This window comes from Musca autumnalis, unplaced genomic scaffold (assembly GCF_047663935.1).
Source record: "Musca autumnalis isolate F117 unplaced genomic scaffold, ASM4766393v1 scaffold_2, whole genome shotgun sequence".
In the NCBI taxonomy this organism is placed as follows: domain Eukaryota; kingdom Metazoa; phylum Arthropoda; class Insecta; order Diptera; family Muscidae; genus Musca; species Musca autumnalis.
Genome location: NW_027411755.1, coordinates 207,381,256 through 207,394,565, shown reverse-complemented (window position 1 = coordinate 207,394,565; position 13,310 = coordinate 207,381,256). Strand labels below are relative to the sequence as shown.

General features: G+C 30.8%; 1 protein-coding gene across 16 annotated transcripts in view; it reads left to right on the top strand.

Moving 5' to 3' along the window:
* Positions 1–11,790, top strand: part of LOC141395179 (uncharacterized) — a 207,674-nt gene extending 195,884 nt beyond the window's left edge. For all 16 annotated transcript variants that reach the window (XM_073970713.1, XM_073970697.1, XM_073970702.1 and 13 more), the window contains one exon: positions 10,213–11,790. In XM_073970713.1, coding sequence (XP_073826814.1) covers positions 10,213–11,598 — 1,386 coding nt within the window. In that variant the 3' untranslated portion in view covers positions 11,599–11,790. The remainder of the gene's footprint in view (positions 1–10,212) is intronic.
* The last annotated feature ends 1,520 nt before the right edge of the window (positions 11,791–13,310 follow it).

Sequence of the window (13,310 nt, the reverse complement as noted above, 5' to 3'; positions counted from 1 at the left end):
AGTGGAATATGCTGTGGCTATCTGTTGTGTTTGCAGCTTACTGATGTCCAACTTCCGCGTTGTGTATGTTCGTGCTTTATTTGCAACGTTTAGACGGGTACGTACCTTTGCTGCAACAAGGTAGTGGTCCGAATCAATGTTTGCGCCTCGGAACGATCGTATATCCAACACGCTGGATGAATGTCTTCCATCTATCACAACGTGATCAATTTGATTTCTTATTCATTGAACCGGCGACAGCCAGGTGCCCTTATGAATATCGAGATGATTAAATCTGGTACTGCTAACTACCATGTTTTTTGCAGCTGCAAAGTCTATCAGCCTCATACCATTGTCAGATGTTTCACTGTGGAGACTGAATTTCCCGACTGTTGGGCCAAAGATAATCTCCTTTCCAATTTTGGCATTAAAATCGCCTAGAATGATTTTAATGTCATGGGCAGGGCAACGGTCATATGTTTCTTCTAAGCGCTCGTAAAATATATATTTGGTCTGTTCGTGCTTTTCTTCAGTGGAAGCATGAGCGCAAATAAAGCTGATGTTGAAGAATTTAGCTTTTATTCGAATTGCAGCAAGTCTTTCATTCACTGGGGTGAAGCTGAATACCAGATGTTTTAGTCTCCGACTAACTACGAATCCGCAACCAAACTCATGCTTTACGTCATGGCAGCTATAATACAGTGCGTCACCTTTAGGTGTTGTTGTGATGCCTTTCCCAAATCCATCGTATTTCCTGTATGGCGGTAATATCGGCCTTGTACTTTTCAAGTACGTCTGCCAATGCGAAGACTGCGCCTTCTCTATAAAGAGTGCGAACATTCCAGGTGCAGATTCGCAGATCATGGTCCTTAAAACGTTTGCGGGGTTCGTCAACTTTAGAGGGGTTTGTTTTTCTTTTCTTTCGTTTTTTCATAGTAGGGGAGGGTTAATAACCCGACGCCCAAACCCAAGTTTTTAACGTTCTTATGGGTGAACGCGCGGCACATGTTAGCTCACTACCTTTAACGGGTGTTAAAGGCTGTTCCCCAGGTGACACCACGGGGAGGTCAGTGCCTACTTGAGATGAAAGAGGGACCAAGATAAATCCTGGGCTTTGCCATGTTAAAACCGGCCAGGACCGTTCCTTGGTATTTTCCATCCCCTACGTCACCCAAAAAATTATTTAAAACATTATTTTTCACAATTCGCAGATTTTTTAAAGAATTATTTTTTACAAAACTTTTTGAAAAGTCTTTGACTTTGAAATTATTTTTCAAAAATCAAGTAGAAAATTATTTATCGGTGATTTTTAAGGAAATTACTTCTCAAAAATCGTGGTAAAAAATCCAACCCATTTTTTCTTTTCAAAAAACGTGGATTTTTGAAAGCATTACGTAGTACTTTTAAAGAAACAATTTTTCAAAAATTGTAGATTTAAAAAAAAATATTTTTTACAATTCGTATATGTTTAAATATTTTTCAAAAATCGTGGATTTTTTACTATTTTTTAATTTGTGGATTTGTTAAATAATTGTTATTCAGAAATTGAGGTTTTTTTATTTTTTAGAAAGTTATTTTTCAAAAATGTTAGATATAAAAAATATATTTTTCAAATATCATGGATATTTAAAAAAAATAAGTATTTAATTTTTTTCAAAAACTGTTTGAGTTAATTTTTTCAAAAAGTAAGTCATTGTTTTTAAAAATCATTTAAAAATATATATTTTTTAATATTTATCAAAAATCGTACATTAATAATTTTTGGAAATTCGTGGATTTTTAATTTTTTTTTAAAAAATAATGGATATTAATTTTTTTTTTTTTTAAAATCGTGGTTGTTTAAAAGAATAAATTTCGCCGGTTTTCTAAAAATATTTTTTTTAAAAACTTGGATTTTTGAAAAAATATTTTAAAATATATGTACGATTTTTGAAAAATATTCTTTAAATATCCCAGCTATCGTGATCGACACATCGCGTGCAAGGAAAAGAAACCACAGCACTTTCATCATAATAAAAACATACTATCTACCTTCAAGATTGTTGAAAATTGCTTGCCAATTGTATTATTTTCACTGGACAAATGTTAACCTTCCTCAATGGTAAACAATTTCATGGACAAGAAAAATAAAACATTGATGACGATGATGCATTCAATACTGCCAGCCATTTCAAGCGGCCGATGACTGACTTCATGTCTAGGTTTTGTATTTATTGTCTTCTCGAGTCGAATGGTTGGTTGGTTGTGTGGTCATGATGGTGGCCTTTTGCCTGACCAACTGAATGCCATCATTTCAGTTGTTTGTCTCTTTTTCTGGTACACCAAATATGTAAAGTATTATAATTCACATTTGTTTTGATTAACATGCACAGTGGTACAAAGAAATACGAAAAAAATAAGTTAAGTGCAGGAACGACTGTGGTTCACGTATTGCCTTGCAAATTCTGACAAGGTCACATTAAAATTCGGCCCCAGTTAAACCAGTCTACTTTCAGTTAGTTAGTAGGTTCCTTATAGATCAAGAACGAATTTGTTTCAACTACGAATGTATGTGAATCCTTTTTAGATGAGAACTTTACAAATTTTCTACTATAACCCACTGTGCCAAAATATTATTGTCTCCACACAGATTGGACAAAAATGTTTTCTGAGCTTTACTTTATATTACTTTTTCCCTAGTTGTTGTTGTTATTTTTGCAATTTGTTTTTGTGAGATATTTGTTTATTTGCGCTACAATGAAAACAAAGTGGTGGCTGGTTGCCTTCCTTCCTTCATGTCTGTCTGCCAGTCAGTCAGTTAGTCGCTCTGCCAGCCAGATATACTGCCTGTTTGCCCGACACACTTTTTTCTGTTATTTGCGTTTTTATTTTTATAAACAAAACAATCGAAAAATACAACAACAACGACACATCGAATAAGGCCAATAACAACATCAACCGCATTTAAGCAACGCTCACGCCACAGTTTTATGAGTGCGTCGATGCTGGCGTAGATGTTGCGTTTGTTTACGCATTTTTGTCCGTAAGTGGCTGTTGTTGTTTATTTGTAAGACTCGTAAAATCTCCTACTCCCAGTTGGAGGTGTGCTATGTGGCCGCAAAGTGCTTTGAGACCATCTTCGCTTATTGGAATGTAAAAAAAGAAGTATGTACATATATTGGGTCCCGTAAATCTGTCTTCAAGGACATATCCTTGAATAATGTCTTCAAAAATTCTGTTTTTAGACCTTTAAAAGTTACAATTAATTTTCGCGTATCATGATTTTTTTTAAAATATTTTTTAATCAAAAGTTCGTGGATTTCAAAATAATTTGGTTTGAGGTCATATTAAAAATAATTTTTCAATATACCTGTATTTAAAAAAATTATTTTTCCAAAATCATGGGTTTTTTAAAATAATTTTTAAAAACTATGGATTTTTTTAAAAACTGTGGAATTTTTAAAACTTATTTTTCAAAAACTGTGGATTGTTTTAAAAATTATTTTCCAAAATCTGTGTAATTTTTATAAATTATTGGAAACAAATTTCCTTTGCCGACAGTTTGCAAATTCTTTTTTCAAAAATCGTAAGTTTCTATTTAAAGGCCGGCCTTCGGCCGGGGATTTGAGACTTTCTCCTATGGACAGGAGTCAAACAACATTTTATTTTAATTTTAAATTTAAAATTTTAAATAACCGATTTGGTCCATACTTTGCACATCGTGTAATTTCTACCAAACTTAGATGAGGTTCCAATATGGACTCAATCGGTCCACTCTTTCGGGTACCTCCCACACAAAATTTCGGAAAAGTTCAGTTTGATTCAGTATCGAATCGCTTTGATTTTTGTTTACGCAAGTTGTATTCGCTGTCCTCTATACGACGCTGTAAGTTTCATTAGGGGCAAGTCCATACTTCCTGAGAAAATAGCCTGAAAGTTACAAAAAACCCTATGACACCGTGTGTAGTGGTTGGAGCGCAAGATAACTCTCGAACGGATCTGCCGATTCGGTCCAAAATTTGGCTTTCGTAATATTTTGTCCAAACTTAGTCCAATTTCACAGATGGATTATATTGGTCCACTCCTTCCGGTACCTCCCCCACAAAAGTTCGAAAATGTTCGGAAAATTTGTGCGTACGATAACTCCTGAAGGGAGTAACCGATTTGGTCCATACTTTGCACATTATGAAATGTCCACCAGACTTAGATGAGGTTCCAATATGGACTCAATCGGTAAACTCCTTCGATTACCTCCCACACAAAATTTCGGAAAAGTTCAGTTTAGGACCTGCTCTCGAATCGCCTTGGTTTTTGTTGTAACATCTTGTATTCACTGTCCCCTATACGAAGGTACAAGTTTCCTCAGGGGCAAGTCCACACTTCCTGAAAAAATAGCCTGAAAGCTGAAAAACAAACCCTATGACGCCATGTTTATGGGTGGAAGCGCAAGATAATTCTCGAACGGAAATGCCGATTCCGGCCAAAATTTGGCCTTCGTAATATTGTTTCCAAACTTACATTAAATTCGTAGATAAGCCATATCGGTCCACTCCTTCAGGTACCTACCCCGCAAAAGTTCAAAAATATTCGGAAAAATTGTGCGCACGATAACTCTTGATGGGAGTGACCGATTTGGTCCATACTTTACACATTCTCATAATATCTACCAGATATAGATCAGGTTCGAATATGGCCTATATTTGTCCACTCTATCCCGTACCTCCCACACAAAATTTTGGATAAGTTCACTTTAAGGCCTGCTATTGAATCACTTTTATTTTTGTTGAAGCAACTTGCATTCGCTGCCTCAATTACGATGGTAAAAGTTGTTTCAGGGGCAAGTCCATACTTCTTGAGAAAACAGCCCCAAGGGTGCAAAAACCCCCTATGGCACCACCATGGTCTATGTCGGTCCATTCCTTTAAGTACGTTTTCCCCAAAATTTTTGAACTTTAATCCTAATCAACATTTTTGTCGGTTCATACGACCAAAATTTTTAAACCCCCTAAATAATGCATTTTTACAAACAATTATTTTTCAAAAACTATGGATTTTTCAAAAATTGTGGATTTTTTTTTAAAAATTATAAAAAAAATATTTTCTATGTTCCTATATGAATTTTTAAAAAAAATAATATGAATTTTTAAAAAAATAAAAATAAAAAAATTAGTTTTCGATAGTAATTGATTTTTCAACAAAAGCAGATTTTTTTAAAAAATATTTTTTAAAAATTATTTTTCGAAAACTGTGGATTTTTTTAAAAATTATTTTTCAAATTATTGTTCAAAAATGATTTTTCTATGCTCCTTTATCATTTTTTTAATGATTTTTCAATAACCGTGGATTTTTTTACAAAATTATTTTTCAAAAACTGAAGAATTTTTAAAAACTATTGTTCAAAAATTCATTCATTTAATTGTTGTCTTATTAGGACGAAGGTCATTTATTTATTCATTCATTTTTTAAAAATTGATTTTTCTATGTTCCCATAAGCATTTTTTTCTTAAAAATGATTTTTCAATAATCGTGGATTTTTTACAAAATGAGTTTTCGATAATCATTGATTTTTCAATAATCGTAGATTTAAAAAAATGAGTTTTCACTAATTATAGATATTTTTAAAAAATTATCATTATCTTTCAACAATTTTTCATAAATTTAAAAAAAATCATTTTTTCAATAATCTAGAGAAAAAAATGAGATTTCAATAATTGTCGATTAATACAAAATATTTTTCAATAATAGTGGATTTTTTAACAAATATTTTTCGTAAGCGTAGATTATTTAACATATATTTTTAATAAACGAAGATTTTTTATACATTTATTTTTAATAATAGTAGATTAAAACAAGTAAGAACAGACTATAGTCGGACGGGGCCGACCATGTGATACCCTATACCACTATCCCTGTGCACTAGCTTTCCGGGCTAGCTTTTGATAAATGATAACTTTTATTTAAATGTATACACAAAAGTTTTGATCAATTTAACCCGCTAAATATTATCCGATCATACCGTTGACTTGCACGCTACTTCTTCATCTCAAACCAAAACTACGTTTAAAATTTCGCGCCGATCGGACTATTATTGCGACCTACAGAGCGGCTACAAAATCGAGCAAAAATTTTGTTTTTGGTCCATTTCATCCCTTTAACATTTCACGATCATCGCCAAAAACTAATCAGTTCTATTCTGGTCCAAACCCGACCTCCATACTAAATTTCGTGACAATCGGTCCATAATTGCGGCCTCTAGCTTGATTACAATTTTTAATGGACGGACAGACGGACGGACGGACGGACGGACACACATCGCTAAATCGCTTTATCTCGTCGAGATATGAAGTTTGGTATACCACATGAGGGGTCTACGACGAATATTTCGCGGCGTTACATGAATTTTTGGGAAAACAAACTTATTATACCCTTTTCCACATTGTGGTATAGGGTATAAAAAATTATTTTCAATAATCCTGGATTTAAAAAAATATTTTTCAAAAACAATTGAATTAAACTTTTTTTTCGAAAATTATGGATTCTTTTAAAATTATTTTTCAAAAATCGTAGATTTTTTAAACAATTACTTTTCGAAAATCGTGGATTTTTAAATTTTTTTCTATAGTCGAGGTTTTTTTAAAAATAATTTTTTTAAGAAATTTGGATCGTGGATTTTTTAATAAGCGTCAATCTAAAATTTTTTTAAATAATCGTGGACTTTTAAAAACTCTTTTTTTAATAGTTGTGGATTTTTGTTTTTCAAAAAAAATATTAAATAATCGTGAATTTTTAAGCGCGAATTTAAAAACCCATATTTCAGTAAGCGTGGCGTGTATTTGAAAAAAAATATTTGTCAATTCGCGTATTTTCTAAAATATTATTATTCAAATCATGAGTTTTCTAAAAAAATATTTTGCACATCGTGAAATTTTTAAAAAAATATTTTCAAATCGCGTTTTTTTTTAATTTTTCAATAATCGTGGATTTGGTTTGAGGATCAATAATCGTGGATTTTATAAAAAATAAACTTCCAATAATCATAAATTTTATAATTTTTTTTTTTTCAATAATATAGAAAAAATAGGATTTCAATAATAGTGGATTTTTAAAAAAATATTTTTCAATAATCGTGGATTTTTTAACAAATATTTTTATTTTTAATCTACGATTTTTTTAAAATTATTGCTAATAATAGTAGATTTAAAAAAAAATATTTTCAATAATCTTGGATTTAAAAAATATTTTTCAAAAACAATGAATTAAATTTTTTTTGGAAGGGTGGATTTAAAAAGAAATATTTGTAAAAAAAATGGATTTGTAAAAAATTATTAGTCAAAAATCGTGGATTAAAAAAATATTTTTCATTAATAGTGAATTTTAAAAAATAATTTTTGAAAATCCGTGCATTTTTAAAAACAAGTATTTTCAATAATTTTTTTTTTCAAGAATTGTTTTTCAATAATCGTGGAGTTTTCAAGAATAGTTTTTCAATATTCGTGGATTTAAAAAATAATTTTTCAAAAATCACGGATTTTAAAAAACAAATTTTCAGTAATTGTAGATTTTTAAAAAAAAAAATTATTCAACAGTGGATTTTCTAAAAAAATATTTTTCATTAATCGTGGATTTTTTAAAAAAAATATTTTTTAATAATCATGGATTTTGTAAAAAATATTTTTCATTAATCGTGGATTTTTTAGAAAATATATATCAATAATCGTAGATTTTTTTAAAAAAATATTTTGCACATAGTGACATTTTTAAAACATAATTTTCCAAATCGCGTTTTTTTTTAAATTTTCAATAATAGTAGATTTGGTTTGACGATCAATAATCGTGGATTTTATAAAAAATTAACTTTCAATAATCATAGATTTTTTAAAAAATTATTTTTCAATAATACAGAAAACATGAGATTTCAATAAATGGGGATTTTAAAAAAATTTCAATAATCGTGTATTTTTTAACAAATATTTTTATAAATCGTAGATTTTTTATAAATTTATTTCTAATAATCGTAGATTTAAAAAATATTTTCAATAATCTTATATTTAATAAATATTTTTCAAAAACAATGAATTAAAATTTTTTGGATTTTTTTTTATAAAATAATTTTTCAAAAAAATGGTGGATTTAAAAAAACATTATAAAAAACTTGTATTTGTAAAAAAATTAGTCAAAAAATATTTTTCAATAATAGTGAATTTTAAAAACTAATTTTTGAAATTTCGTGAATTTTTAAAAACAAGTATTTTTAATAATGTTTGTGTTTTTTTCAAGAATTATTTTTCAATAATCGCGGATTTTTCAAGAATATTGAAAAACTATTCTTGAAAAATCCGCGATTATTGAAAAATAATTCTTGAAAAAAACACAAACATTATTAAAAATACTTGTTTTTAAAAATTCGTGGATTTAAAAAAAATAATTTTTCGATAATCGCGGATTTTAAAAAATAATTTTTCAGTAATTGTAAATTTTTGTAAAAAATGTTATTCAATAACTGGGAATTTCTATTTCAATAATATGGGAATTTCTTAAAATAATATTTTTCAATAATCTGGGAATTTCTAAAAAATATTTTTTAATAATCGTGGATTTTGTAAAAATAGCAATAACAAAAATATATATTTTTTAATAATCGTAGATTTTTTAAAAAAATATTTTTTTTATAATCGTAAAAAACAATTTTTCAAATATCAAATATTGTTCAAAATCGTGGACTTTTTAAAAAATTATTTTTCAATAATCGCGGATTTTTCAAGAATAGTTTTTCAATATTCGTGGATTTAAAAAAAAAAAATAATTTTTCAATAATCGCGGATTTTAAAAAATAATTTTTCAGTAATTGTAAGTTTTTGTAAAAAATTTTATTCAATAACAGTGGATTTTCTAAAAAAAAAATTATTTTCAATAATATGGGAATTTCTAAAAAAAATATTTTTCAATAATCGTGAATTTTTTAGAAAATATATTTCAATAATCGTAGATTTAAGAAAAATGTATTTCAATAATCGTAGATTTAAAAAATATATTTTTTAATAGTCGTAGATTTTTAAAAAAAAAATATTTTTTAATAAACCTAGATTTTTTAAAAAATATTTTTTAATAATCGTAAAAAAAAAAATTTCAAATATCAAACATTTTTCAAAATCGTGGATTTTTTAAAAATACATTTTTCAAAATCGTGGATTTTTAAAAAAAAAATATTTTTCAAAAATCGTGGATTTTTAAAAAAAAAAAATATTTTTCAAAAATCGTGGATTTTTTAAAAAATACTTTTCAAAAATCGTGGATTTTTAAAAAAATATTTTTCAAAAATCGTGGATTTTTAAAAAATATTTTTAAAAATCGTTGATTTAAAAAAAAAAAATTCAAATCCAGGGATTTAAAAAAATCAAAAATCGTGGACTTTTAATAAATTCAAAAATCGTGGATTTTTAAAAAAAATATTTTTAAAAATCGTTGATTTTTAAAAAAAAAATTAAAAATCGTGGACTTTTAATAAATTCAAAAATCGTGGATTTTTTAAAAAAAATCAAAAATCGCGGTTTTTTTAAAAAATTCAAAAATCGTGGACTTTTAATAAATTCAAAAATCGTGGATTTTTTAAAAAAAATCAAAAATCGCGGTTTTTTAAAAAAATTCAAAAATCGTGGATTTTTATTTTTTTTTCAATAATCGAGGATTTTTTAAAAATACATATTTAAATATTCGTGGATTTGTCGTGGTTTTTCAATAAGCGTGTATCCAAAAAAATTATTTTAAAATAATCGTGGACTTTTAAGAAATTATTTTTAATAGTTGTGGATTTTTTTCAAAAATAATGTTTAAATAATCCTGGATTTTTATGCGTGAATTTAAAAAAATATATTTCAATAATCATAGATTAAAATATTGTATTTTCAATAATTTTGCCATTTTTAAAAATTAATTTTTCAATAATCAGGAATTTAAAAAAAAATCAACAATCAATCGTGTATTTAAAAGATTGAGCGACGGCCAGCGATGCAATCGGTGAAGCCGCCACATAAAAAAAATTTACGGCGTTTAATGCCTTCTAGTTATGTGTTTGGGTCTCTTTCTATCTACAGAACAGTTGATTGTTCTGGCAGTGGCAATGAACAGACATTCACAAACACTCGGGTTTTTAACACTTTACAGTTTAGTTGAAGGTGCAGAATTCTATGTCATTACCTACAAAATCTGTAATGATTTCACTAATAATTATTTTTTTTTATTTGTTTGTCTTTTCAGATGGGCCTAAACCTGCCAATGCTTCTTGCCAATCATCCGCCCTTGGATTCTTGGCATCCATCCGGTCCATTTTCCCCGCCTCAAGTAAATGATCGTAATCACCAACTGCATGTAACCTTGCCAATGCCATTCTCAACCCCTTCGCACAGTGATTTAAATAATACTGCCACTGGTAGTTTAGGCGGTGGTGGCGGCAGCAGCAGTGGAGGAGGTGGAGGCCAGGGCAGTGGAGGTCGTGGTAGTGCAGGTGGTATGGGAGTTGGAGGCCATAGCCTGTTTGGCGGTAGCAGTAACAGTGATTTTGCTGGAAGTCCCCAAAAACCCATGGATACCACAGACATTGATAACGATGACAACGACGACAAGGAACCCGAAGCCAAATGTGAACGCACCTCATCAACACCGTCCAATCTTCATGAGACCTCCTTAACATCAAATGATGGTCGTTTAAGTTCCGGACCAAACGGTGGTACACCGGGTGCCATTAGCGATGCTGGTGGAGGTGGTGGGGGAGGCAGTGCGGGTGGAGGTACGAGTAGTGCGGCTGGCGGCAGTGGTGGTAGCGGTGGTGGTGGTGGTAACGGTAGTGTTGGTGGTCGTCACAGCACTGGTGCCTCCGGTACTGATCCCGGTTCTAGTCCTATACCAAATACAAACACTTTTGAAGCTCATAAACAAAGACACTTAATACCGGGCGGCGCTATTGCCAGCGGGTCAAGGGATCAAGATGATCTCGACATAAAACAGGAACTTTTGGAGAATTATTTTCATGCTCCCCATCCGCCGCCACCACCCGGTTCACATCGTTCCTATAGTTCGGCCGACGATAATCATCGTCACACCGGCGATTGTCCCGATGATTTTGCTCAAGATTTAAGGGTAAGTGCTGCCGCGGCGGCTGCCGCCAAAGGTCTTGATTTTAGCCGTTTTGTCCTGCCACCTAGTCTTAGACGTTCCACCGAATCCATAGATGAGAAATTCTCCCCGCTCAACATGCGCAAGCTGACAGCGTCGAGTGCCTCAAGTAGTGCTGCCGGTCAAATGCTTATGAATTCCCTACTCTCCAATGAAAGCATGTCCGAGGATAATAATACATCGATTAGCGAACGGCTGAAGGCCTCATCGTCGAGTGGTGGTGGTGGTCCAAATGGTCTAAGTAATTCCCAGGATGCTAGTTCATCGGCAGCGGCTGCAGCAGCGGCGGCTGCTATCTATGCCGAAAGTCTGAATAAAGATGACTGCGATTTTATAGGTTCTAATGTTAGCGTTAAGCTACGATCTATGGATCGTACACAACGTATTATAGCTGAAAAACTAATCAGTGAGGTACTCTACTATGGTCAGTTCAATGAGCTGGAGCGAAGCGCTCGAATACAGCCCAAGTGACACATCCTAACGAAATTTTTAAGTTCACGTTTTATGAATTAGTTCGTGGAAAAAAGCAACAAATTTTGTTTTTTTGAAGAAATATTGGAAGTTAGGGAAAAATGTTTTGCGCCTCAATTGGAAGGAGAGACGACGTGGAAGGAGGAGGTAAAGTAAAAAAAAAAAATAAAGAAATGAAATTTCAAAGAAAAAGTATGAATAAAATAAAAGGGATATTCTTTGAGTTGGAAATAATTTCGATTTCTCTTTTGTTTATTCTTCCCATCATTGGTGTCTAAAATAAATGAGAGAGAATTGATGGAAGAGTAATGTCCCTTTGTTAAACAACGGCTGACATAGCTCTTACAATATTAATTGGTAAGGAGAGCAGTGCTGTCCAAGACTTTGCAAAAGCGCTATCTCCAGTGCAACAACAAAATACCCATGTGTTTGAGCATGGGAGATAGAATTTTTGCAAAGTCAGAGCACACCAGAAGTAGAGAGAATGCAAAGAGAAGATATCCAAAAAAACTGAGATCACATTTTTGGCCAGAGTTGTAAATTTTTGTATTAAAATTCGAATTTATAACTGTCACAAAGTTGAATGAAGCAAGAGGAACTGACGTTTGGACTAGCTGTAGATTCTCAATAGTCCTACATTTGACAAAAAGTGTATGAAAATACATGACAATTAAATGGAGATAGCACAATTACTCTGAGTCTAATGACCAGTTTCTTTAAGACGTTTGAGAAATTGTCGAACATTTTTGTTTGCTTACCCTGCGTTTACACATGACAGGACAGTCAAAAACCCAAAACTTGTAAAACAGTTGTAAAATGATGAATGAAAATCATCGATTTATTTTAATTTTCTGTTCAAATATTTTGTTTTTGTTCATATTCTTTTTTTTTCAACAGATTTCAATTATCATATCACTTCCTTTTATCAAAAATGTCAAAAATTTGTTATCCTGACTGTCTGTGAGAAAATTATGGACAGCTGAGAGACAGCCAACAAATGTATGTATGTGTTAGTGAATCAGAGCTGTATTTACTGACAGTCTGTCTTGTGTAAACGCCTAGTTAAAAACAAAAATGTTTAAAATATTTTTCAAATCTAATCGGTTTTAAATAGTCCCAAGGAAACAGGCCATTAATTACTTTGGTTCTATTTTTGCTTAGTCCATATTTACATTAGGCAATTTTCCTTGCGGCAATTGTCAGTTTGTCGGTGAGAGAGAGTATTGAGAGGCAAAGGGTTACCATATGCCTCACATCTCTCTCCATCAAACTGACAATTGCCGCAAGGAAAATATAAATATGGACTTTGTGTCTTAAATTTTTGTTTGTATTTATCGCTATTAGGGCTGTATTACCATAATTCCCTCTGTTTGGTTATTTTCAAAACCAAAGAGAAGTTTGGGATATTCAAAATAGTGGAGATCAATAGGTTTTCCATGTGTATATTTCGAAAAAAACACACATTTATAGAAGGTAGAAGGCATGAATTACAACAACTAATAATTTTACAATAACAATATTGTTGTTATTGAAAATAAAATGTCAAAGGAAATATTGAATAATAGATCGTTCTTTAAATTTTCTCGGGAAAATTATAAATACATTTTTAAAGTCATTTAAAATAAAACAAATTCGAATCAAAATGCAAATATAAAGCATTAAGAACTGTCGTAGCTGAAAAGAAGCATTTTATGGTAACAAAAATTAGAAAT